Here is a 27,715-nt window from a genome sequence, read left to right on the forward strand (position 1 = left end):
CATATTTTGACTTTGTCGCATATGGAGCTTTTTAAGTGATTACAATAAATTTATTATGCCCGAGGATTCAAACAAAGTAGCAATGAAAGGAAACAAATAGAGAGGGACTCGTTCAAGATACATGCAATTTGTAGAAAAGTAAACTCATCATCCAAGGATTCAAACAAACATTATAAAAGACGAGAGTAAGACTGAGAGGGGCAGTTCAGTAGATAATTGAGGTTTGGTGTAGCTTCGTTCTCATAAAATTTCGACTCCTTTTTTTTAACCCGAAAATAGACGCATTGGCTGTGCCTTCCGCCTCTCTCTCAAAACACATTTTCCACCCCCACGAAGCCCAGAGGCAGCAAAAGAGGGAAACGACCCAAAGAGAAAAAGAAAAGAAAAGAAAAGAATAACACAGGGAAAAAAGAGAACAATTCAAAAACTCGAAAAACTCTTCAAAAAGACTCCAAAAGGATCGGGGGAGCCCAGGATCTCCACCGTCCCTCTCCGATCCTCCCACCACATGCCCCAACCATCCCTATCAGATCCTCCAATCTAATCCTAGTTACCATTTCCAATTTCCCAAACTTTCCCGATATGAACGAATTTCAGGGCCTCTTTGCCGCCGATTTGGGCTTCAAACCCCAGGGTAAATCGGCCCCAATGGCCGCCTCCAAGTCCTCCTCTTCCTCTAATCTCGGATCGTCGCGCCCTCGCTCCTCCAATTCCTTCGACGATCGCGATTCACTGTTTTCCTCCACGGGCGCACACCACAAATCCCAAGATTTCGGAGCCGGATTCGGCGATCTCTTCGTTTCGGCGCGGCACGCCGCCAAATCGGAGAGCACCGCGACAACGTCGTTCGATTTCGATACCTTTCGCGATTCAGGTGCGGCGAAGTCTTCTGCTCCTCTGGTCTACGACAAGCCCGTGTACGACGACGACATTTTTGACGGCGTACCGGGGCTGAAGAGCTCGTCGTCCAGGGCTAAGTACGACGACGTTTTTGTGTCGTCTTCGTTGCCGCCCAAGGGGAGTGATGCGTTTGACGATCTTCTAGGGGGGTTTGGAAAGGCGGAGCGTGAGCCAAAGGGTTCGGGCGAGAAGGGATCGGAGAGAGAGGAGAAGGGTGTTCCCGATTTCGACGATTTGATACCCGGCTTTGGTGGTTCTAGTGCCCCTAGTCAAAGGTAATTTTGCCTAATTAAGTTTAGGAAACTTGAATTTTAAACAATTTAGGTATTAAAATTTTGTGTAATTGATTTCACATTTTGTGGTAGCGGTTATCTCGGTTTGTACCTTGTTAGCTGAGCATAACAAGTTTGCTGAACTCGAAGTTTCTCCAAAAAAGAGAGCTTCCCAACTCTACGGTCCTTTCCAATCCCCTTACTCCATAGGGCCTCTGCATGATCCTGTGCTAGGATTTTGTCTTTCCTTGGGGAAACTTTTAGTCCCAATTCTGTTCAATATTGTCTTGATTCATCCTCCCATGATATGCACTCATGAAAATTGCTGTATTTTCTGTATCTGGCTATAAATTTGGGCTTCTAGGCAAGTATATTTCTGTGATTGTGGGGTGCTACATATTTATACCTAATGACTTTGGAGGAAGTTTTATTTTTTAAGATGATTAAGCATCTTGTTATTTATCTCTGTTCCCTATTCCTGTGAGTGTAGCGAAAAAACTGGAGCGGCTTCAAAGGGAGTTTCTGTGGAGTGGTTTGGGTGATGAGACTAAATTTCATTTAGTCAATTGGCATCGAGTCTGTACTCCAATTAAGGCTGGTGGACTGGGAGTTCGTAATGTTATTAATTTTAATCAAGCCTTATTGGGGAAGTGGATTTGGAGGTTCTCTCAAGAGCGTGATGCTTTGTGGAGATCGGTGATTGAGGTGAAGTACGGGAGTGTGAGGGGAGGTTGGTGTTCTTTGTCGGTTACAGGGTCTTATGGTGTCAGTGTTTGGAAGTTTATTCGAAGGGGGTGTGATAGTGTTGCCAAGTTTTTGCGTTTTGAGGTGGGAGATGGGTCTCATATTTGCTTTTGGCATGATCTTTGGTGTGGGGACAAGCCTCTCAGGCTTTGTTTTCCAGCTTTGTACTCTATTGCACGTTCTCCTGATGCTTGGGTGGTGGATAATTTGTCTGTGGTTGGAGGCGTGGTTCATTGGAATGTTCTCTTTACGCGCTATGCTCAGGATTGGGAGGTGGAGATGGTGATGTCCTTCTTTGATCAGTTATACTCTACTCGGGTTTGGCATGGGGAGGTTGATAGGGTGGTGTGGAATCCTTCCAAGAGGAGGAATTTTGAAGTGAAGACTTTCTACAAAGCTTTAGTTTGTCACGAGGCGGTCTCTTTTCCTTGGAAGGGTATATGGCGTGTTAAAGCTCCGAAGCGGGTGGCGTTCTTTGTTTGGACAGCGGCTTTAGGAAAGATCTTAACTCATGACAATTTACGTAGGCGTGGTATTGTGGTGGTTGAGTGGTGTGTAATGTGTAAAAAGCATGGGGAGTCCGTTGATCACCTTCTTCTTCATTGTGATGTGGCACGGGTTGTTTGGAGTTTTTTTTATAGCTTCTTTGGGGTGGAGTGGGTTATGCCTAATAGTGTCGTGGATTTATTGAGGGGTTGGGGCACTTTGCTGGGTCGTGGTCCTGTTTTTCGTATATGGAAGCAGGTTCCTTTATGTGTTTTGTGGGGCTTGTGGCGTGAAATTCTAGGCTTTTTGAGGATGTGGAGTTTTCAGTTGGGGCTATTTGTAGAAAGGTGCTTAATTTGTTATATCTTTGGGTGTCGGCGCATAGCCCGGGTAGTTTGTTGTTCGCTGACTTTTTATTTTCTTGTTCTTTCCTTTCCTCTGTTTAGGGGCTCTTTTGTATACTTCCTGTGTACTAGGGTTGCGCCTTTCTGCGCTTTTTAATGAATTCTTACTTATCGAAAAAAAAATCTTTGTGTAATTCCCAGGCGTTGAAGTTAATAGCGATACTGAAACTATGCTAAGATATAAATGCATTTAATGCACAAAACACTATGCAAAAGAGATGAACGCATTTTGTTACCTCTTCCATGCTGACAATTGATTTATCAAAATGACTTCTGGTTATTAGAAACTATTGAACACTGTGTGATCGAAGCGCCAGGCTACAGCTGTTAGGTGTAGAATAAATTCCTGTATACTGATATTGGGCATGAACTTGTCTTTTCTTTGGCATAAAAGAGCCTCTAAGTGTCTTTTATGTGTCTTGTTTGTCATTCCATGGAAATTATTTATGAGATTACTTTGGACATGTACTGACCTTCTCTTTGGCATTAATGTGGCCGTCACATATCTGTATTCCTGCCAATATTGTTAATGTGAAAGACTGATTGTGTAAAAATGGGGCGCATGCAGTTTCATTTGTCATTCCTTTTCCAATTTCCATTAGCATGTATTTAAAAAACAAAGGAATAAAAATTTGTTGAATTGATGATGTTATTTACTCTATGGTTTTCTTTAGTTGTTCCATCTTGCGTGACGTTATGCCAATATTTATCTATATATTCACTCTGGTGTACCAGTATCAGTTGATTGATGAATCAGCACTCTGTTGTTGTTTTTTTTTTTTTTTCACAGGCCAACTTCAGAGGCCAGTTGGTCCTCAGCACCAACTGTCAACGCAGCTAAATCGACTTCCAATCTGATGGAAGACCCCTTTAAAGTGTTAGAATCAACTTCACGTCATGTGGGTTCATCTCCTGAGCAATATGCTGATCCATTGGAAGAAATTGGTAAGCTCAGCAGTTCTCAAAGCACAAAAAATGATGGTTTGCCTCCTGCTGATGACAGTGTATATGATGATATGGATCCCTTTGATGGCCTTGTGAAATCTGTACCAGCATTTTCATCAGAGAGGAATAACAGGGGAAAGGACAAGAGCCCTCTAAGGACAGATGTGAACACTAGTTGGAATAGGACTTCTGCTAGTAAAGAATCAATTGAGAAGACTTCCATGAGAAGTACTGAAATCCACTCACAGAAGAAGTTGCCTGTTGAAATTAATCAAGAGTCTCACCAGAACCTGTTTGACATGCCAACATTTTCAACCGATTCCCATAAATCTTTTGGTCAAACAGCTTCTCCCCCTTCCTATATGAATGCTAGTTCACAGGAGGCAAATGTTCAGGTGGATATGTCTCCTAGATCTGAAGAAAAATCGGAATCATCTGATGATGTATGGCTGACTGTATCAGAGATTCCTCTTTTCACACAACCCACAAGTGCTCCACCACCTTCAAGACCCCCACCTCCAAGACCGGTACATGTTTCAAATTCAAAGGGAGGGTCAGTTTCCCCTGCTTACACAAATTCAAGAAAGAAGGTGAATGAGTACACTTCTTTCCCAAATTCTGCTCAACACTTTCAGGGTCCTAAGTCAGCTCCTGTTGCAGCGAGGGACTCGGTATCATCTCCCTTCGATGAATTGGAAGATTTTGCCATGGGTAGGAGTCAAAATAATGTTGATGAAAGTTCAAATGGTCTTTCTAGTGAAGAATTGGGGATGAACTCGGCCGCTGCTGCCATGAAGGAGGCTATGGATAGAGCTGAGGCTAAATTCAGACATGCAAAGGAAGTAAGGGAGAGAGAGAGTACAAAAGCTGCTAGAAGTAGAGATGGTGTGCAGCAGGACAAGGATGAGAGAACTATGCAAGATGAGAGAGCACTAAGAGAGAAACAAGAAAGGTTAGACCGTGAACGATTGCAGAGGGAAAGGGAAGAGGAAGAGAAGGAACAAAGAAGACTTGAGAACGAGAGGGAGAGAGGTAGGGAACTTGAAAGGGAAAGGGAGGAGAAGGAGAAAGAACAAAGGAGAATTGAGAAGGAAAGGGAGAAAGCAAGGGAGATTGAGAGGGAAAGGGAAAAGGCCAGACACGCTGTGGAAAGGGCTACTAGGGAAGCACGGGAAAGAGCAGCTGCTGATGCTCGCACAAGAGCTGAAAAAGCAGCTGTTGAGAAGGCAAATGCTGAAGCTCGGGATCGTGCTGGAAGGGCTGCTGTCCAGAGGGTCCAAGCTGAAGCTCGTGAAAGGGCAGCTGCAGATGCGAAGGAAAGAGCTGAAAAGGCTGCTACAGAAGCCAGGGAAAGGGCAAATGCGGTAGCAAGGGCTGAAGCTGACGCACGAGCAAGGGCAGAACGAGCTGCTGTAGAAAGGGTTGCCGCAGAGGCTCGGGAAAGGGCTGCAGCTGAGGCTCGGGAAAGGGCCGCAGCCGCTAGGATGAACCAACAAAAGAATGAAAATGATCTCGAATCTTTCTTTAGCATGGGTGGTCGAGCAACCAGTGCGCCAAGGCCTAGGGCTAACTCTTCGGTGAGGACCTGAGGTTGAAACATTTTTTTTGATAACCAGGGTTTCCGGGTTTCGTCTTGACTAGATCCCCGGAACACCGTGCAAAGTGCCCCCTCCACACGGGTTGATACACAGTTTCTCTGTACTGCAATTTTGGGTTGTTGATTTCCTGATTGTATGTTTCAGGACCCGCTGTTTGATACCCAATTTCAGAACAGGCAAGAGCCTGAAGTGGCAAGGAAATCTGCCACGACTTCCTCAAACATTAGGAAAGCAAATTCGACAACAAATATTGTGGACGATCTTTCTTCAATTTTTGGAGGTAGTTTGAGTGCAGCTTTTAGTAATAACACTAATATTCTTTTCTAGTCCTCTATCTCATGTTGCTACTGGATGTTGCTATTATTGATATTATCTTTTGGGGGGGAAAGCTGCTCCATCATCTGGAGATTTCCAGGATGTTGAAGGGGAAAGTGAAGAAAGACGAAGGGCAAGGTTGGAACGCCACCAAAGGGCCCATGAGCGTGCGGTATGTGCTCCATCTCTATTAATAATTTATGCTCTTTCCCTCGAGTGAAGAATGATGTTAAAGTTCATATTCCACTTGAACTGAATGACGTGTTTATCATCAGTTCAGTTTCTCTGAAGTTTTTGTTAATTGATTTTTCATGTTAGGCAAAAGCATTGGCTGAGAAGAATCAGAGGGACCTTCAAACTCAGAGAGATCAAGCCGAGAGACATGTAAGTACCTGTAGTTTCCATCAATGTTCCATTGCTCAAGTAGAACTGTGTTAACCGAACCAAATAGGACTGGCTAGATTCATTTGTTCTAGGGGTGGCAAAATAAACCAATGTCCATTTTACCTGCCCTAGATGGCTGGTACAGGAAACACCCAATTAATAATGGGTATATAGATGGGTTATTACTTATCAAGGCTGGAAGTTAGATTGGTAATAAATGGGTACCTATTATTTAGAAAAGAAAGTTGCCTTACCAATCTGTATCAATTCTTTCCTCACTCTTAAATGTCAGCCCACTCTTTCCTTTATTCTTTTTGCTTATTCTGTATTGGTGGCCTTTGTGTATACTTCCTGTATGTTCAGGGGTGCCTTACGCTTTTTAATGATTTTTCTTTGCTTACCATCAAAAAACATTTAGGAGAAAGAAATAGACATAAAACAGAATTCTCCTAATCTTAAGATTTATTGGGAGCCAAACAGAAAATAAAGGAGAAAGTAAAGTCTCAGCCATGAGAGAGGTGGAAAATTGAAAAATTAAATTTTTTTTTCAAGACCCGTTGACCTTTTCATTTCTCGAAAAACCAAAGCAACAGGGAACATCTGGGCAAGAATCTATGCTTTGTTTGGTTGCTTAAGAAAATTTAGGGTAAAAATCGAGATCATTACGACACCACCCCAGTTGGGTTCAGACGATCAGATCTTGCTCTCTCTGTGTGTTCTCTCTAACTCTATGAGAAAAGGATCCTTTTCTTCTGCCCTTACAAAAGCTCATCAAGCAGAGATTACAATAGTACTTCTCTGTCATAAAAATATATAAAAAAGAAGCCTGAAATGCAATACAAAAACAGAGAGCTGTATGCCTTTTTGTCCTGTGAAAAGGCTTGTGAGTTTTGGCTTTCTCTTTCTTTCCTTTTGTGAAAGAGAGAGAGGGAGATGGAGTGAAAACTAAAAAGCAATCAGTGACGGAAACAAATAATTCCTTTTTTTTTTTTAATTTTTTTTTTCTTTTTCAAAGCAAGAAAAACTAATAATAAATCTTGAAATTATATGTTTGCAAGTACATATATATCTATATATGGGCATTATTCTGTAGAACAACAATATCTTTTTATAAATAGCATGCCGTAATATCATAAATAATGCCATAATAATTCTTATTCAGATAGTAAACAACATTGAATATTGGAATTAAATAATACAATATAAAGAGAATATTCACTGGAGAGGGTATAAATGGACCAAACTGGATTTTTTATTTTTTGATAAGAAAACACAATTCATTAAAAAGTGTAAAATGCGCAATCCAAGTACACAGGAAATATTTAAAAACATGAGAAATATTTAGTATAAATATTTAGGAAAAAATACAAGATCAAGAAATATTTATTATAAGTATAAATACAAGAGAAACCCTTAGCTAGTAGAAGGAAAAGATCCAGAAAAGCATGAAAGTTTGAGATATTTAAGTCCACGACAGCCATCCAATGAGAGTTTTAAAGAAAAAATCCTTAAGTTCTTCCACCGTCCGATTGTTGTTTTTAAAGCTATGATAATTTCTCTTTCTCCAAAGACACAACATAAGGCAAGACGGAGCCATCTTCCATATAATACTGTTCCGACTTCTACCAAAAAACCCTTTCCAGCTAGCAAAAACATCTACCATTGACAAGGCATAGCCCATGGCAACCCTACAAGGGTGAAGAAACTTAAATTTTAGGAAAGATCTTTTAGATCTCTTTCCTTTTTTATTTATTTATTTATTATTATTATTTTAATTTATATTTTTATTTCTGTGTTTGTTGCAAGTCCCTAATATCTCTAAGATATTAATCCTTTTTTTACTATTACTCTCTAGATCATATATATCTTATTTATACCTTATTATATAGTTTTGATATATTTATATATATTATGTTTTGTTCCCTTAGCAGGTTATCTTGATCCATGCATATATTGCATAAGTCTTAAGCTAAAAGAAAAAAAAAGCCAATTTCAAAAACTAGTCAATGATTACCCTTCATGGATTTGCCTATATAAGTGGCAGCTAAAGTTGCTAAAAAAGGAGCTTGAATACTGCTTTTCAATGATGCAAGTAACATAATAGGTATAGGAACTACTCGAGCTACTATAGAAACAAAAGGAGCAACTTCTAATTCATCAACTAATACATTTCTTCCAAGAAACTAAATTGGAGCTTATTCCTAGCAGTTTTGTGAGAAGCTTGTGGGGGTGCCAATTTCTTGATTGGTGCTATCTTCCTGGGGCGATCGATGTAATTCTGCTGTTGTGGGATAGGAGGGTTGTGGAGAAGACTGAGGTGTGTGTGTGGGAGTATGTTGTGGCTTGCTCTTTTAGAAATGTTGAAGATGACTCAACTTGGGCTTTTGCAAGGGCTTTACGGTCCTAATATCGATACTTTCAGAAGGTCTTTACGGGAGGAATTGGCTGGCCTTCTTAGTTGGTAGGACTTGCCTTGGTGCATTGGTGGCGATTTCAATGTCACCCGCTTTCCTTCGAAAGGTTAGAGGTAGCTCGTTTTTCACCTGTGATGACGGAGTTTTCTGACTTTATTTCAAAGCAAGGTCTCATGGATCTTCCCCTCGCAAGGGGGGGGGGGGGGGGGGGGGGTTGATCACGTGGTCTAATAGTTCCTCTGGGTCAAGACTTGATAAGTTCCTTGTCTCTCTGGATTGGAAAGCTAAATTTCTTGGGCTCTTCCAGAAAAGGGTTCCTTGTTTGTGCTCTAACCACTTTCCTATTCTCCTAGACTGTGGTGGTATATAGGGGGGTAAAAGACCTTTTAAGTTTGAGAATATGTGGCTGAAGGTAGAGGGGTTTGTGGATAGGGTGAGGCTTTGGTGGGCGTCTTATAGCTTTCAAGGCTCTCTTAGCTTCGTTCTTGCTCAAAAATTGAAGGTCTTAAAGGTCGACCTTCAACTATGGAACGACCAGGTGGGAATGTGGATTTCCTTAAAAAAGCTCACCTTGAAGATCTACGTGCTCTTGATAGGCTTGAGGAAGAGGGTTAGACTCTGACGAGAAGCTGAGGAAAAGCTTGATTGTCAGTGAGCAGGAAAAAAATATTCTTCAAGAAGAAATTAGTTGGAGACAAATATCAAGGTGAATTTCTTTCATCGGATTGCAAACTCGAATAGGAGATCCAACTCCATAGAATCTTTGTCTGTAACCGGCTTAGTTTCTTCAGATCAACCGGTTATCAGTGATCATATTGTACAATTCTGTGATACCTTATTTTATAAACAATACAACTGGCGACCTAGGTTGGATGGCCTTGCTTTTAATTCCTTAGTTGTGGAGGAGGCTTCTTGGTTAGAGCTTTCGTTTGAGGAGAGGAAGGTTTTAGAGGTGGTGAAAGGTATGAATAAAGATAAGGCTCCAGGTCCTGATGGCTTCTCCATGGCCTTCTTCCAAGACTGTTGGGATGCGATCAAGACTGATATCATGGGGGTCTTTTCTGAGTTTCGTGCTCATAGCAAATTTGTGAAAAGCCTCAATGCCTCCTTCATTGCCCTAATCCCAAAACTTATGGGGTGATTGAATTCATGGACTTTCAGCCTATTAGCCTTGTGAGTGGTGTTTACAAGATCATTGTTAAAGTCCTTGCTAATAGAATGAGTCATGTTATGGAGAAGATCATCTCAAAGCCTAAGAACGCTTTTGTTAAAGGTAGACAAATTCTGGACTCGGTCCTCATTGCTAGCGAATGTTTGGATAGCCATATCAAGTCTTGTGTTCCTTTGGTGCTTTGCAAGCTAGATATTACGAAAGCCTTTGATCATATCAACTGGAAGTTAACCTGGCCAAATCGGTCTTGGTTCCCGTGGGTACCGTGGATAATGTGATTGAGTTGGTTGACATCTTGGGCTGTGGGAGTTCCTCTCTGCCCCTGAAGTATCTTGGTATGCGGCTAGGTCTATTTGGGATGGCATTGTGGAAAAGATGGGAGTGTTGGTTGGTTGGCCCTTTGTCGTTTAGTTTTGATGATCTTCTTACTCGCTTTTCTCGTTCTATTTAAGTGTTTCTTTTGTATACTCCTGGTATTCTAGGGGATGCCTTACGCTTTTAATAAGATTGGTTTCTTATAAAAAAAAAACTAATACATTTCCGAAAAGTCAAAAAATGAAATAAATGGGTTAATGGTCGGATACAGTGGCACTTGTTTGGGAGTTGGAATTCTTTTCTTCATTTTTCAATTAGTTGTATTCCATTAATTTGAATCAGGATGGTGCAGACAAGCTTTGTTGGAACCCCTTCAAGAATGGGTTGTTTGATGTAAGATCGTTCTATAATGTCTTAATCCCCCATGACAGCAATTCCTTCCCTTGGAGATGTATTTGGCTGTGCGAAGGGCCAGTGGTCTTCTTCGCTTGGTCAGCCGCTTTAAGTAAGATCCTTACAATGGACAACTTAAGAAAGTGTAAAATCATTGTTGTAGATTGGTGTTGCATGTATAAGAAGAGTAGGGAAACCGTTGACTACCTTTTACTCCATTGCCAGATAGCTAGTGCCTTATGGTGCTCTATTTTTAGGTTATTTGGTTTAGCTTAGGTCATGGCTCGTTGGGTGAGAGATCTCTTCGATTGTTGGAGAAGGCAGTTTGGTAATTCTCGAAGTGAAGCTATGTGGAAGATGATTCCGCTTTGTTTGATGTGGTGCATTTGGGGAGAAAGAAATAATTGTAACTTTGAAGGCAGTGAGAGGATGGGGGCGGAGCTAAAGGTCTTCTTTTTTCATACCCTTTTTAGTGGATAGCTACTTAGCTTTCGCGATATTTTTTATATTATTTATTTTATTTTAGTTGATCTCTTTCCCTTTTTTGGTTAGGTGTTCTCTTGTATGCCTGGGTGTGTCCTTCGGTTTTTAATGAACTCCATTTACTTATAGAAAAAATGGTCGGCTAGGGATCCACCCTAAATAAATGGGTTGGTTATAGGTATTAATCAATTAATTAAATTGGTAATAAATGGTTTAATTGATCTTGATATACCCAACACATTTATGACCCATCTTAACCCAGCTAACCTGCCTGTTTGCCAATTGTTTTTATTTATTTATTTTTTGTTTGTACTTTATCATTGTTGCGTCTTTATACTAGTTTAGCAAAAAATAGTTGTAAATATTGCTGTATTTTGTGATCGCCATTCAATGTATTTCATAGACTTGATAAGTAATCAAAAATACTTCACACACATACACTTGTCTGCGTGTGCAAATATATATGTATATGTGTATGTAAAGTACTTCATTCCTTTCGAGTATCTTAGCTGCTAGGCTATCTAAAACTAACATGAAGTTACTGGAGTCGTTATTAATTGTGTAGTTCTGATGTGCATTGATTTCAGAGGATTGCCGAAACCCTGGATGTTGAGATCAAGCGTTGGGCTGCGGGGAAGGAGGGGAATTTGCGTGCTTTGCTTTCAACTTTGCAATACGTATATTTTCCTAATCTAGATTTCAAAAATTCTTTTATGCTTCCCATCTAACAATAATTTAATGTCTTCTAGTATTTTGGCCTGCATTCTCTTTGTACATTACACATATGTTTGTCTTTGCATTTGTGTGTGTGTGTGGATCATATGGGTGCAGCACTGTTATGTCTTTTTAAAATTCCTTGGCCATGTTCAAGCCAATGGGCTCTAGTTAAAAAGGTGTCTGCCCTCTTTGCAAGAACATGATAGAGGGTGAGGTTGTGGGTTCAAGATCCACCGAGTTTGTTCGGGATGAATAAGCTTGTGTTATTTTCTACTTAAAAGGCCCAGTTTGATATTGCTCATCAGCTTGCTGCTGCTTGTATATATTAACAAAGTACTTATCAGCCTATAGTAGTCACTCTTGAATTATATTAGGCATTTGATGCAAGTCAAATTTTGTGATCTACTTAGAAAATGAACTCATCATGTTCAACGTAGGGGGTTTGATTGTTGAATACATTGAGACAATATAATTTTAGGGATCCCCAATGATGCAGAAAATAGCAAAATAGAAAATAACATACTCATACAAGACACTAAGATTTAAGTAGTTTAGCTTAATAAGCCTACATCTACTGGCGGAGACGACCTGGAGGAAATTCACTATCAAGAGATGGAGTGCAAAATGTAGTACAAAGAAATCACTCAAAGTCCAAAAGCCCCAATACATCCAAATCTCGCTTGTAAACAAAAGGGAATTAAAGACGATAAAATATGCTCTAAATCCACTGTACCGTACGACCAAAACAGGTGAGAAAACTGAAAGGGAGCTGCCCTTTGTCTTCACTGCCATTCTCTCTTCTCGTTTTTTTTTTTTTTCATGAAGCCATTGCGCTCTCTTACTCTAGTTGACTGAATGTGAGTCTTTAATATAATGTGGCGAAGTTGGTCAAAGCTTCACCATGAAGTAAAGTAAAACAAAACATCTCCATGAAGTAAAATAAAGAGAGAAAATGTGGCTAAAAGAAAAACCACAAAACAGCAACCAAGAAAAGGGGCCCACTACAGGACTTGTGAAATACAAGTCATTCATGCTACAAATCTCCACCTTGACTTGAATTTCATCAAGTCCTCACTGCAAATTTTCTCATGACGTCTCCAACACCCCTAAGGGTAATTACAACCTATGTCATATACTAAACCCACATATGTAGTTCCCCGTAAATACCAGAGTATCCATTTCATTGCTTGCTAGTGAAGCTTTGCGTGGATTTTGCCATGTAGCGACTAACAACATTGACTACCTATGAAATATCTAGACAATTGCACACCATAACATGCATGATGCTTCCAATTGCACTAGAGTAAGGAACACGTGACATGAAGTGCTCCTCCTCAATTTGCGGTGCTAATGTTGCTGAAAGTTTGAAATGAGCGGCAAATAGAGTACTCATTGGTTTAGAATTCTGCATACCAAAGCATTCAAGTAATTTCTCAATGTATTTTTTCTGTGACAAGTACAACTTTCCCGCTTTTCTTTCCCTGTGAATCTCCACCCGTAAGAATTTCTTCATAGTACCCAAATCCATTATTTCAAACTCATCATCCAGCAGAGATTTTAATCTCTTAACCACCAACATGCTTGTAGCAGCAATAAACAATCCATATAGAGCAACAAATACACAAAAGAACCATATGATAATTTCCTGTAATAGACACAGTTGTCATAGTTACTTTTAGTGTAACCATGATCGACCATAAAGCTATCAAAGCGCTTGTACCACCGTCTTGGAGATTGTTTCAAACCATATAGTGATCTCCTCATTCATGGCAACAATCCATTGTGCAGAATCACTACTTGTGACAGCTTCTGCATAGGTGGAAGGCTCTTGGACTGCAGCGTCCTCTGCGACAGTAACTACAAATGCTACCAAATCTGCATAGCCGTATCTTTGAGGTGTAATCTGCCTCCTCTGTCTACCAGCCGTAATACTAATATCTTGCTCTTCTTGTGGATCATCATCATTAGAACTAGAACCATGACCATTTGTAACAGGCTGATGTTGAGTGGTATCTCGCACCTTCTGTGAAACCTTCACTTGAAGCTCCACCTCCTTGCTTGAACCCTGCTCATTTCCTGTAGAAACGACAGATTCTTTCTCGGTTGAAGCATGGTAGATTCATCAAATACAACATTTCTACTGACTATAAACTTAGGTGATTTAGGATCAGAACACTACAATCTATATCCTTTTACCTTGTTTGCATAGCCTAGAAATATACATTTCTTTGACCTAGGCTCAAGCTTACAATCATTTACATGACAATAAGCAGGTTAACCAAAAGTTTTCAAATTAGAATAAATAGCAGGAGTACCAGACCATACGTCATAAGGAGTTTTACAATCAATGGCTGTTGATGAAAACCGGTTGACCAAAAGCATGCAACATGCTCTTTCCAAGAGAGTCCTATTCATTCGCTCAGCGACCCCATTCTGCTGTGGAGTATGACTAATTGTACGGTGATTCGCGATGCCTTCATCCTTGTAGAATTTATTAAATTCACCACCACAAAATTCCATGCCGTTGTCTGTTCTAAGTCGCTTCATTTTCTTTCCATTATGATTCTGAATTAATGCCTTCCATTACTTGAAAGTGACTTTTCTTCAAAAAATACACCCAGACTTTTCGTGAATAATCGTCAATAAATGTCATGAAATACCTAGCACAACCCTTCGATGGAACTTGAGAGGGACCCCATAGATCTAAATGAATATAATCTACTGTACCACTCATTTTGTGGATACCTATATTGAACTTGACTCTGCACTGTTTCCCGAACACAATGTTCACAAAAGTAAAGTGATCATGTTATATTGTCACAAGGCAAACCCCGTTTATTCAGGATTGTCATCCCCTTGTCTCACATATGACCTAACCGCATATGCCATAACCGGGTGGTGTCTAAATTTGGATCATTTGAAGAAGACACATTAGCTGAACCTATCACCGTATTGCCCTAAAGAAAGTAGATGCCATCAACCTTGTTACCTTTCATTATAATCAATGGGCCTTTGCTAACCCGGATGACTCCACCTTCACCGGAATACTTGTATCCAAGGGAGTCCAAAGTGCCCGGAGAAAATAAGATTTTTCTTCAAATCTGGTATATGTCAAACATTTGTTGTGAGAGTTCATCAGAAAAGGTTGGGATTCTTTCTCTAGCTTTACTAGCTTTGTTGTGGGGGATGGCTCAAGGATCAGCTTTTGGCATGATTTGTGGTGTGGAGACACAGCCCTCAAGGTAGCTTTCCCAACCCTTTTTGGTATCGCTCGAGCGCAGAATGCCTCTGTTGCGGACATCTTAGAGTTTTTGGGTTGGCAATGGAACATGAGTTTTTCTAGAGAGGCACAAGATTGGGAGATGGATGCTTTTGCTTCTTTTCTCTGGGAGCTGCATTCAGTTAGAGTGGGTAGAGACAGCATAGAAGTTGTGGTAGGTTCCCTTCAAAAAAGGTTTCTTCCAGATCAAGTCCTTCTTTTACTCCTTGGCCCTAGGTAGCCGTTTCCCCTAAAAAAATGTGTGGCGCACTCAGGCCCCTTCAAGGACGGCTTTTTTTGCATGGTCAGCGGCTCTTGGCAAGATTCTTACCTTGGATAATCTCAGGAAGCGGCATGTTATCGTGATAGACATATGCTACATGTGTAAGAAAATTGGTGAGTTCGTGGATCATTTTCTTCTTCACTACGACATGGTTTCTGCTTTGTGGAGTTCTCTCTTCAATCGTTTCAGGTTGTCGTAGGTTATGCCCATACGGGTTATCGACTTGCTTGTTGGTGGTCCTTTGGAAGTCTGAGAAATGCTCCGGTGTGGAAAATGGTGCCTATTTGCCTCTTTTGGTGCATTTGGGGAGAAATAAACAATAAAAACTGAGGATTTGGAACGCTCCTTAGAGGGGATTTTATCCTCTTTCTACCATACGTTGTACCTTTAGACTACGACCTATGTGTACCCTTTGTCTTTTAGCTTTGATGTCTTTCTTGATCGTTTTTCTCTTTCTACGTAGGTGTTTCCTTTGTATATTCTCAGTGTACTAAGGGGTTCCTTACGCTTTCAATGAGATTGATTATATTACTTATCAAAAAGCAAAGATGTCCATCTGAAACGGTAATTGCAAGTTATGAACCTTCCTATTTTTCTTTAACAATACCCAACCACAGAAGAGGAACTTAGCTTATCACCTTCCTCTTTATTTTTCATCTTTGGACACTTTGATTTATAATGTCCATACATTTTGCAATAGTAACACTTGACTTTCTTCTTGGACTCAGACTGCGATCGGTCTCTTGATTTACTTTTACCTGAATCCCTTTCACTGGATCAACTCTTAAATTAGAAAAGTTTTCCGAACGACCATTAACAAATAAACCATCTTCCTGATTATCACTACCTTTCCCATTCAATCTTGTTCTCAACTTCGTAGAATTCAAAGCAGATTTAACATCTGCTAAGGAGATGATATCTCTACCATACAACATTGAATTAACAAAATTATTAAACAAATTTGGTAGTGAACACAACAAAATTAGGCTTGATTCTCATTAACAACTTGAACATCAATATTTTTGAAGTCCATAAGAATTTTATTCAATTCATCAAGATGATTAGAAAGGGGAATACCTCCCTTCATCTTGAGGGTATATAGCCGTTGCATCAAATACAACCGGTTAGTGAGGGATTTCTTCATATAAAAGTTTTCTAGCTTCTTCCAAAGTCCAGCGGCAGTATCTTCATCAGCGACTACACTGAAAACTCCATCAAAAAGAGACAACAAAATTGTATTGTGGGCTTTTTCTTCAAGTTCCTTCATCTCCTCTTTCGATGATGTTGATGGCACCTCGCCATCCAAAATCTTTGCAAAGCCTTTTTTTGATAAGGAAATATTATTAAAAAAGCGCTATTGAGTACACAGGTAGTACACACAGGAACAACTCAGCTAGCCCACAAAAAGAACCTAAGAAAACCCACAAGGACCCACAACACCCGAAGCCTACAAAAACCCACAATTCAGTAGAAGCTCTCATCAAACACCCAAACTTGCCCAGTAAGCACCCCAACCCAACAAACCCCCTAAAACTCACACGAAAACCCGAGCAACCCTCCCAAAAAATACCACAAACCCAAAACCCATGTGAAACACTCAAAAACCCGAGCCGACTGAAGCCGAAATACAAGCAAACCCTAAACACAGAGGAAAAACCAGAGCTATAGGGAGGAAAAAAAAAAACAAAAAAAGAAAAGAAAAAGAAAAAGAAAACTGCAAAGGCGGTGGCGCATGGCGCCATGTGCGCAGCGGAAACCGCTGGAGAAGCCCTGGTGAGGCGCTTGTGTGATGAAAAGGCTCAAACACTGTAGATCTAACCCCCAAACTTCAGACACGCCCTCAGTCATGCGCGCTAGAACGGCGTGTGGGAGCCACCCGCGCTGGAACGGCGTGTGACAGCCACCCGCAGCTGCTCCGACGGCGGAGAAGAGTTGGAACATGACGGAGAGGCCCCTGGTGAGGCACGTGCACGGAGAGGAGGACCCAGAGGCCGTGGATCTACAACCCAAGATGCAAAAGAACCAAAACAGCAATGCAACACCGGTGCGGCGGCCACCCAATGAAGCGACGTTGACGGTTAAGTATGCTGGCGAGGGACCCAGAAGTGGATCCACTCCCAACCACCGTAGTTCTACACTCAAGAAGAAAAGTCCAAAACAGAAAGACCAAAAAGGAGATCGTCACTTCCCTCCTCACTAGGCTTTCTCAGAAAAGAGAACCAAGGGTTTTTTTTGAGAGGGAGATGAGGGGAAGAGAGAGATTCATGACAACATGTCTTTGCCAAGCCTTATTGTCGTAACAAAGCCCTCATCTTGATATGCCAAAGACTGAAACTTTTTGACTATCAAACTTTTTGACTTCTAATTTTTAAGTAGCCATCTTGCGAAATAAAGACCCAAGCTCTGATACCAGTTTGTTGAGACAATATAATTTTAGGGAGCCCCAATGAAGCAGAAAATAGTAGAACAGAGAGAACATAATCACACAAGACACCAAGATTTAAGTGGTTTGGCTTAACAAGCTTACATTCACTGGTGGAGACGACCCGAAAGAAATTCACTATCAAGAGATGGAGTACAAAATGTTGTACAGAGAAAATCACTCAAAACCTAAAAGCCTTAATACACCCAAACCTTACTTCCAAACAAAAGGGAATTAAAGACAAGAAAAAATATTCTCTAAATCCACTGCACCGTTTGGCCAAAACAAGTGAGAAAACTGAAAGGGAGCTACTTTTTCTCTTTATTGTCATTTTCTCTTCTCATTTTTCCTTTTTTCACGAAGTCACTGCGCTCTCTTACTCTATAAGACCGAATGTAAGTCTTTAATATAATGTGTCTCTATCGTGATTTCTTATGGGGTGGGCTTGGAGATGAGTTCAAATATCACCTGGTAAGTTCACAAAAGGTGTGTACACCGATCTCTAAGGGAGGGTTAGGGATTAGGAATCTTTTCAAGTTCAATCTTGCTCTCATGGGTAAATGGCTTTAGCGTTATGGGATGGAGGAGGTGGCTTGGTGGAGAGTGGTGGTGGATTCTAAATAGGATTAAAGACATATTTGGTACTTGTGGCTTAAAAACTTTATTTTTTGGTACCTCAGTTTCATTCCACTTCACAGATGGTACTTGAGTTTTGGGAAAAGATTGACTTGGTACCTCTGTCTATTTTCCCGTTCAAATTTTAATGGATTGTCACGTGTTAACCAATGGGGGTTGACAAAATGGGGGTTCATTTTGCCCAAAGAACCACCGCTTCTTTAAATTTTTTTTTTTTTTTTTTTTTTTAAAGTTTTTTAATATATTTTTTTTTGAAAGTTTTATTAATTTTTAATTTTTAATTAATTTTTAAAGATTTTTATTTTTTTATATTGTGCCACGGGCCTTGAGTGTGTAAATTTTCATCAAGTGCAATCACAATCCCTCTGAATTTCATTTTCCTTTGCTATATTCTCTCTCAACTTTCTTGGAGTCCCCTTTGATTCTAGTTCTCTTGCACTTGGATTCCAAAAATTTTCTGTTGTGAACTACAGAAGCCCCGCCCCGTAGATTTTCTACGAAAGATTCACCAAACAGTCTACAGTATCTTGGTGCTGGGTTTTGATAGGTGTTTCCAAAGGAACTCTCGCCGGTATGGAAACAGGGTTTTTCCTCTCCTAGCATTCTAGGCTTCCAGAGGATGGAGCGGTGCTTCTCTGTGGAAGCCAAACGCTTCTTCATTTCGGCGAAGTCTGAAGTGGCGGATTTACGTTTGGAGGAGAGGAGAAAGGGGTTTTGTGGGATCATTTTTTTCGGTCTTCAAAGTTCTATTTGGTTGCTGGAAATCGTCGAAGAGGCTGCGAAGTTTTCAGTGAAGGACTTTGTTAAGTATTTCCGGGAAGATGTTAAGGTTTTGATGGTTAGAGGGGGAGAGAACAAGTCTGGCCGCTACTTAGAGGTGGTGGTATTCGCTGAGGGTGGTCGGAAAGGGGCTATTTGGCTCCCAGAAGGCCGTAAAGGTGGAGGGTGGGCTCGGTTTGCGAGTGAGCTGCGGAAGATGACATCCTTCCTTGTCTCGAAGGATCGTCCTGAGTCGTTCACTTCGAAATGGCTGGGTGCGTCTTCTAGTCGGCAGGATGGGTCTCCTTCCTACGCGGCCGTAGTTCAGGGGGTTGATGATTCTTTCGTCAAGCATGCAGGGGTGCAACGCTCAATGGATGAGCCGAGTGGGTTGGATTTGCTCCCGGAGTCGTTTAGGGTGGTCGATGAAGGAAGGAGAGTGGTGAATTGCTTTGACCTGGAGGAGCAACCGCATGGATCGCCGGAGAATGCCTCTTCACATGGCCTGCCGCCTGATCCGTTGGTTAAGGGTCTGAGTTTTCGTCCGTTGGGTAAGAAGAAGATTCACTGTGCTCACTCTGCACGAGGCGTGTCATCACTTTTGAATTTGAAATTGTATGGGTGGATACGCAAGCTTGTCAGCTCTACTTGGGCGTTGGGCCGGGTTGTTCGGAAGCATCTGGGCCGGTTTGCTGGGTTCGGTTTGGGCCCTAAGTGCAAAGGGTTCCGTTTGGGTCGATTTTTGCAGAAACCTTGTCTGAGACACGTTGGTAGAGCCCCTTTTCAGTCAGTTATCTCTGAGGATGAGGGTCCGGTGTCGACGGCCGATCTTGGGCGTTCCTCTCAGCCGGAGTTAACGTCGCCTACAGTTTATGGGTTGGTTCCGGGGCGACAGGGACAAAACGACCCGTCGACGGCCGATCGTGGTCGAGTTTCTCAGCGGGAGAATTCATCGCCGTCAGTTTCTGGGACGATTCCGGGCTTGTCTTCTGTTCCAGTTTCGGCCTCTCTGCCTAGTTGTTCAAATCTTGTCGTTTTATCTCAGGTAGACACTGTTGAGCCGTCCCTTCCTTTCTCCTTCCCTCCTTCACTGGTTGCTCAAACGGCTTCGGCGATTCCCCTTGTTGGGTCTGGTCTTTTCGGTGGACATGGTCTTGATGCTGCCATCGTGCCTTGTTGCTCTGGGTTTGTCCCTCCTCCTCTCACAGGGGCGGCCGAGATGGGTGATAGAATTCGCTCTTCTCTCCCTGTGTTGCAGCCGTTTAAGCCTTTCCAACGTTATTACCGAAAAGCCAGGGATCTCAGGGAAGGTCAAGTGAAATGGAACGATGGGCTTCTTGCTAATTCCATGGAAGCTTTGAAGAAGACTGGCGGCTTTTGCAATAAGGCTTCGGTTGTAGAGCCTTATTCTAAGGAAGATTCTGCAGCTCCCCCTTTGAAGTCTTCTGAAGATACGACGAGCAATGAGAAGAAGGTAGTGAGTAATGGGAAGAAAGGCTTCCTTCGGAAAGGATTTCTCAACCAGAGGTTGTCTGTGTTGGCCCCTTCTACCAAGTCCTCCTTGCCTTCTGAGTTGGCCCTGTCTTCGACTCCGGAGGTCAAGGAAGTTGGTGTTGTGAGGGACAGCGGCATTATCAAGTATCAACAGTGGCCGGTTGGATTCGATCATTTTGAGGAGGCCCTGGTATGGGAGCAGGATGAAGAGTCTTGGGATGGGGTGCCAATGGTTTGGGAGATGGATGATGGTCTTGATGTGGAGTCGTTGGCAATTCACGATGCTATTTCAGAGGATTTTTTTCGAGATCGTTTGGTAGCTCGCAAAAAGACTAAAGGCAAGAGGGAGCTTTTGAATTTGAAAAGCTCCGTTAACTATGGAGATGTGAGCGCTCCCTCAAGTCACCGAAAGAATAGGATCCCTTGACGTAGGATTGTGTTCTCCTTGGTGGGTTTTGTGGTTTTGGGCTGTTCGGTTTGTAGGGTTTGTTTGGGATCCTTTAGGTTCTTTTGGGCTCTGCTTTTGGCTAGCTTTTGGTTGCTTCTATGTATACTCCCGGTGTACTCAGGGGCGCCTTACGCTTTTAAATAAAACTTTTATTACTTATCAAAAAAAATATTGTGCCACGTGCCAACCCTCATTAGTTGACACGTGGCAGTCCGTTAAATTTTGGATATAAAAATAGACGAAGGTACCAAGTCAATTTTTTTCCCAAAACCTAGGTACCATTTGTGAAGCGAAATGAAACTGAAGTACCAAAAAATAAAGTTTTTAAACCATAAGTACCAAATATGTCTTTAACCCTTCTAAATATGGAAGTTCATGGGGAGGGTGGTGTTCTAGTGAGCTTGTTGGGACGCATGGAGTGGGTTTATGGAAGAATATGATGAAAGGTTGGGGGAAGGTCCGTAGACACATTAGATTTGAAGTGGGTGATGGCTCAAACGTTAATTTTTGGCATGACTTGTAGTGGGGATATGACCTTGAAATCCGCCTTCCCAGCTTTATTTGGCATTGCTTGTGCAAATGATGCTCCTGTTGAAGCTCATATGTAATTTTCAAGAGGTTCCAGTCAGTGGAATGTGAGCTTTGCTAGATCGGCTCAGGATTGGGAGATGGATGCCTTTGTCTCGTTTTGCAGATTGATGTATTTAGTAAGATTAAGATGTGAAGGGTTTGACAGGCTAGGGTGGATTCCTTCCAAAAGAGCGTTGTTTGGTGTTAAATCTTTCTACAATGTCTTGGGTTGGTTTGATGGTATTCGTTTCCCTTGGAAGAGTGTTTGGAGGACTAAGATCCCATTGAGGGTGGCTTTTTTTGTGTGGTCGACGGCCCTAGGGAAGATCCTTACCCTTGACAATCTCCGTAAGCGAATGTCATTGTGATGGATTTGTGTGTTATGTGCAAAAAGAATTGAGAGTATGCGGATCACCTTCTTTATTGTGAGGTTGCTTATGCCATGTGGAATGTTTTCTTCAAACGTCTTGGGGTTGGCTTAGGTTATGCTGCGACAAGTTGTTGACTTGTTTGTTTGTTGGTGGACTTCTGGTAGCACTCGGAGTGCCGTTGTTTGGAAGATGACGCCTTTGTGCCTTTTGTGGTGTTTATAGCGGGAGTGGAATAATAGGTGTTTTGAGGATCTTGAGAGGTCTTTGGAGGAGTTGAAATCTTTTTTCTTAAAACACCTTATACGTAGGAAAGGCAAGGCTCACGTGAAGTAGGCCTTGGCGGGTTGTGGGTTGTTTTTCCGTTGCTTTTTGGTTTTGCTTTGTAGTTCGGCTTCGGTCGGTTTGGGTTTTGGGGTGTCTCTTGTGGTTTCGGTCAGCTTCAGTAGGCTTGGTCTTTGGGTGCCTCTAGGTTTTGGTTGTAGTGGGTGTCTTTTTTTGGGGGCGTTTCGGGTTTTGTGGGTGGTGTTGGTGCGCGTTTTGCTGTTTTTGGGCATGTTCTTGGGCTTTGGGTTTGTAAGTGCTCCTCATATACTGCCTACTGCCTGTGTACTGGGGCGCCTTTTGCTTTTTTAATAAAATTGCTTATTACTTATAAAAAAAAAAAACGTTTGGACAACTGTTTATGTTTATCCTTTAGTGATTAGTTTTTATGATTTCCTTGTTCTTTTTGTTTCTTGTACCTAGGTAGGTGGCTTTTCTTGTGTACTTCCTATGTACATGGGGGCGCGTTATGCTTTTAATGATATTTTGATTACTTATATATAAAAAAAAATGCTTTGTTTAAGTATGTGAGAGTGTCTCCAAAGTTCCCTTTCTTTGTTTGGACAGCCCCATGAGGACAATGTATGGGAGTTAGAAAGGTTAGTGCTACTAATCTGACGCATTTTGGGAAATGATCATGGATGTATAAGATATAAAGTGGTTAGTCTTTGTAGGCATTATGTGGGTTTAAAATAGTGTCAAATAAAGGAGTTTTAGTGGGTCGGGCATGTCCTATTGTGTGAGAATGCCTCTTATGGTTGCTTTCTTTGTTTGGACAGCCATCTCTGGGATGATAGGAAAAAGTATATTACTAGTGTAGTGGTTGGTATTATTTACATAATTGCAGTTGCGTGAGGGTAGAAGACCGACCACCTTGGGGAGGTAAAGTTGTGCCACATTGCACTCTTCAACTAATTTCTTTTGGAAAAGAATAATTTGTTCATAACCTAATAAGATGGAGCATTCAAAAGCAAATGCCAAATAATCCTTTAGAGAATGTTAGCTTTAATAACAAGTGGAGTGAAGATTTTGAAGTTGTCAGTTCAAGTTGTATGCTTATCTGAGTCAAATGATGTTAGCCACTGTGAATGGGGGGTTTTATCTCAGGTTTTTTAGTGGAGGCTAGAAATGATTATTCATTATCTCTCTCATCTCTTATTTACCGATGATATCCTTATTTTTTGGGGAATTACACTTCTGACTATTTTTGTTACCTGAAATGTTTGTTTCCTTGTTTTGAAGGCACTTTAGGGTTGAAGATTAATTTGACAAAATCTGAATTGGTTCCTGTTGATAATTGCCAAATGTGAATGGTTTGGGTGATATTTGTGCCTTCCTTTGGGTGTTATGTTCAAGGCTAAATTTATTTGGGATGCTTTTATTGAGAAAATGGAGAGAAGATTGGTGGGGTGGAAAAGGCTCTACTTATCTAAGGGTGGTCGATTAATGTTGATTAAGAGCATGCTCTCCAACCTTCCAACCTAATTCCTTTCTCTCTTCCCTATCCCATTTGGTGTTACTAATCGGATAGAAAAGTTGTCCAGGAATTTCTTGTGGGGTGGCTTGGATAACGAGTCTAAATTCCGTCTTGTTAATTGGAAGAAGGTTTGTACTCTTTATCTTGGAGGTTTGGGGATTAGGAGTATGCTTACTTTCCATCAGGCTCTCTTGAGAAAGTGATTGCGAAGGTATGTTGTGGACAAAGAGGCTTTTTGGCGTCAGGTGGCAGACAAAAAATATTGTGGTTTGGCAGGTAAATCTGAATTTGTCCCTGTTGGTAACGTGCTGAAAGTGAATGGTTTCGCTTGTATTCTGGGTTGTGGGAATTCATCTTTGCCCATGAAATTTGGGCCTCCTTTTGGGTGTTCCGTTCAAGGCCAAATTTATTTGGGATGCTTTTATTTAGAAAATGGAGAGAATATTGGTGGGGGTGGAAAGGGCTCTACTTATCTAAGGCTGTTCGATTAATGTTGATTAAGAGCATGCTTTCCAACCTTTCAACCTACTTCCTTTCTCTCTTCCCTATCCCAATTGGTGTTATTAATCAGATAGAAAAATTGCATAGGAAGTTCTTGTGGGGGGTGGCTTGGATAACGAGTCTAAATTCCATCTTGTTAATTGGAAGAAGGTTTAGACTCCTTCATCTTGGAGGTTTGGGGATTTTGAGTTTTCTTACTTTCTATTAGGCTCTCTTGGGAAAGTGTTTATGGAGGTATGCTGTGTGGAAAGAGAGGCTTTTTGGTGACACATGGTGGATAAAAGATGTGGTAGTTTGGTGGGTGATGGTGCACTAATATTGTCATGGGGCCATATGGGGTGAGGCTTGGATACATATTAGGAGGGGTTGGGATGCCTTCTCTCTGGTTATGTTAGAGTTGAGATGGGTGATGGCTTTCGAACCTGGTTTTGGCATGATGTTTTGGGGTGGGGATTGTTCTCTAAAGGATTCTTTTCTAGAGTTATTTGGCATTTCAAGGGATAGGGATGCTCTTGTGGCTGACCATATGTTTGCTCACAATGAAGTGGTGCATTGGGATACAAATTTTATCAGATTGGTGCATGATTAGGTGGTGGTTTCCGTAACATCCTTTTTTAATGTTTTGTATTCCTGTAGGATGGGTCGGGGAGGTGAAGATAAGTTTTGCTAGATTCCTTTGAAAAGATGATTGTTTGAGGTCAGAACTTTTTACAAAGCTCTCATTCCCAACCCTGGCTCCTTCCCTTGGAAAAGCATTTGAAGGACCGATGCTCCTATTAGATTGATTGGCTTCCTTCACTTGGACAACATCTTTAGGAAAAATTCTTGGTCTGAATAATCCTTGTAAGCGTCACACTATAGTGATAGATTGGTGTTGTATGTGCAAAAAGAATGGGGCAACTCTTGATCATCTACTTCTTCATTGTGATGTAGTGAGAGATTTGTGGAACTTGGTTTTTAGATGTTTGGAGTAAAGTGGGTTATGTTTAGACGGGTCGTGGATCTTTTGGCCTGTTGGAAGGAAGGGTCTGTTGGAATGATCTTAATGTTGTTTGGAATTTAATCCCTTGTTTAATGTGGTGCATTTGGAGATGCAAAAAGAATGGGGCAACTCTTGATCATCTACTTCTTCATTGTGATGTAGTGAGAGATTTGTGGAACTTAGTTTTTAGATGTTTGGAGTAAAGTGGGTTATGTCTAGACGGGTAGTGGATCTTTTGACCTGTTGGAAGGAAGGGTCAGTTGGAATGATCTTAATATCCTTTGGAATTTAATCCCTTCTTGTTTAATGTGGTGCATTTGGAGAGAGAAAAGTTTCGATGATTGCGAGAAGACGAGTTTGGTTCTAGAGCTTTGTTTTCTTAAATCCTTGTTTGAGTGGATTTCTTCGTACACCTTTCTCAATTTCTCTAACATTGTAAATTTGTGTGCTCTCTTTTCTTGTTCTTTATTTTGCTGGATGTTTTTCTCTTTTTTGCTCCTTCTGTACTTTGGATTGCGCCCTTTGCCATCTTTTAATGAACTTATAAAACAAAAGTTGTATGATTATATTTTAATTGTTTTGGAAGAATACCATGAAGTGAATACTTTCTGTGTCCACTTGCTATGATGGACTTGGTGTAAAATGTTAGGGTTGTGTATGAATGATTTTTTTATAGCTGCTTCTAGAACAAGATCTTTATTTGGTATGGACATTTATTTCTAATATGGTATTAAGAATCCGTTGATAAATTATATCCATCTTCATTACGTAGTGGAGTCTTGGTTCAGAATTTCATGATGAAAGTTTTGGTTTAGTTCCTCTCTCTTTATCTACCCCCCAACTCGCATGGATATTTATAAGCCCTCGCAGCAGGAAGAGGCAGTCGTCATTTGAAAGGAAACACCCTTTGTATAGAGTTCCAAACCTGCAGATTCTGATTTTATCTGTGTCCCAAATTTTTATATGATATGTATATCCTGGTTATCTCAGGTTATAAATGTGGTTGTCTATCAAAATCCATTCACCTTTTGGAGTTTTTATTCTGGTGAAAATCATATTCTACATGGTGAAACTAGAATGACAAAGAGTCATCCTTGAGTTAATGTGGGAAGACTTACGACCTTTCTTGGTCCATTGGGCCCATGGCCTGTACAGGTGTTATGTTCTCCCATCCTTTGAAACCCTCTATCCCTGTGATTTGAAGTCTTTGTTACAATGCCAAGAGCTAAGCTGGCTGGAAATTTCAAGATTTGTCACTTTTTATGCTTGGTAAATTACATACCAAACTTCCAAAACTAGTGTCTTTATACAGAAAGACCTACGATGACATAATAACTACTTATACAAATTCTCCTTACACCCCAATGTCTTTCCCAGTCGAACATCTTAACCAAATGCTTAGTTTCATATAAATTCAATCCTAAATTTGTACAATCGGCAGTTAAAGGCACTGCTGCTCTCAGTTCTGGATGGAAATTATGATCTGTTGTTAAGTTCACAAAATTACCTTACCTGTAAAATTTGTCTTTTCTTTATGTTAGTAATTTATTTATATTGACTGGATTCGATTCTGTTGATGATCAGGTGCTCTGGCCTGAATGCGGTTGGCAGCCAGTTTCTTTAACTGATATGATTACAGCGCCTGCAGTTAAAAAGGTTTATAGGAAGGCTACCTTGTGCATCCACCCTGATAAGGTGCAACAAAAAGGCGCCACTCTTCAACAGAAATATGTTGCGGAGAAGGTTTTTGACCTCCTTAAGGTACTTAATATCAAATCCATCTAAACAATTTTGTTGCCCATCTTTTTTAATCAGTCTTTCTTAGGAAAGAGAGGAAAAAACAAAGTCATGGGGGCTGGCCATGGTTCGTTGACTTTGCAAATGATATATTTACATAGTAATTTGTGGGATGTACATATATTTATGCTAGTAAACTGGTCAAACATTTAGTTCAATTACGCATTATGGCTGTAAAAGAGAATAATGAACAAGTGCACAGATTATATAGAATGATGCACATGGCATTATTGCAAATGTCGATCATTAATGGAACTTTGATAATGTGATTCACAATTGATATTCAACTTGTGCCTTAAGCGAGAAGCGTTTGGAAAAGTTGATGCACCTTTTTGGTCTTATTTTGTTATTGGATAAGTTAATAGTACTTTGGTTACATTTATCGGGCTTGTTAACATCAATAGTTTGGTAATATTGTCACAGGAATCTTGGAACAAGTTCAATTCAGAGGAGCTTTTTTGAAATTTATCAGGGTTTTTCCATATCAAATTAATTCATTGGGGAAAGGGAAATGAACGTGTGGTCTGGGACTTTCCTATAGTGTTACCGAATTTGATTGAAGTTGAAAGTGTATCTACCGCAATTGTAAGCTTCCTTCTATATATAGCCACCGAGATGCCCGAGTGCCATAGTTGTTCTTCCTGTGTATGAAATCCAGAATGGCTGCTTGATGTAAAATAGTATTTTCTGGGAATCATGCCCTTCAATGAGAAAGCCAATCTGTTTTTTGTTAGTTATTTTTTACTTTGTGATATAGTACAATTCATTGATATGTAAGATTGACATGGCAGTGTGCCATTGAGTTGAGAATTTAATTATGATGAGGATCTTCCGTGTGTGTTGATTTGGTATTA

At 40.9% G+C, this 27,715-nt stretch overlaps 1 protein-coding gene across 1 annotated transcript; it reads left to right on the forward strand.

Annotated features, from left to right (window-relative positions):
• Positions 1–268: 268 nt before the first annotated feature.
• Positions 269–27,715, forward strand: LOC133857255 (auxilin-related protein 2-like). The gene is made up of 8 exons (XM_062292451.1): positions 269–1,175; positions 3,597–5,328; positions 5,494–5,629; positions 5,739–5,836; positions 5,983–6,048; positions 11,412–11,501; positions 26,649–26,825; positions 27,285–27,715. Exons 1-8 carry the CDS (start codon positions 583–585, stop codon positions 27,321–27,323), a joined length of 2,931 nt encoding a protein of 976 aa, XP_062148435.1. The 5' UTR covers positions 269–582; the 3' UTR covers positions 27,324–27,715.

This window comes from Alnus glutinosa, chromosome 14 (assembly GCF_958979055.1).
Source record: "Alnus glutinosa chromosome 14, dhAlnGlut1.1, whole genome shotgun sequence".
Classification (NCBI taxonomy): domain Eukaryota; kingdom Viridiplantae; phylum Streptophyta; class Magnoliopsida; order Fagales; family Betulaceae; genus Alnus; species Alnus glutinosa.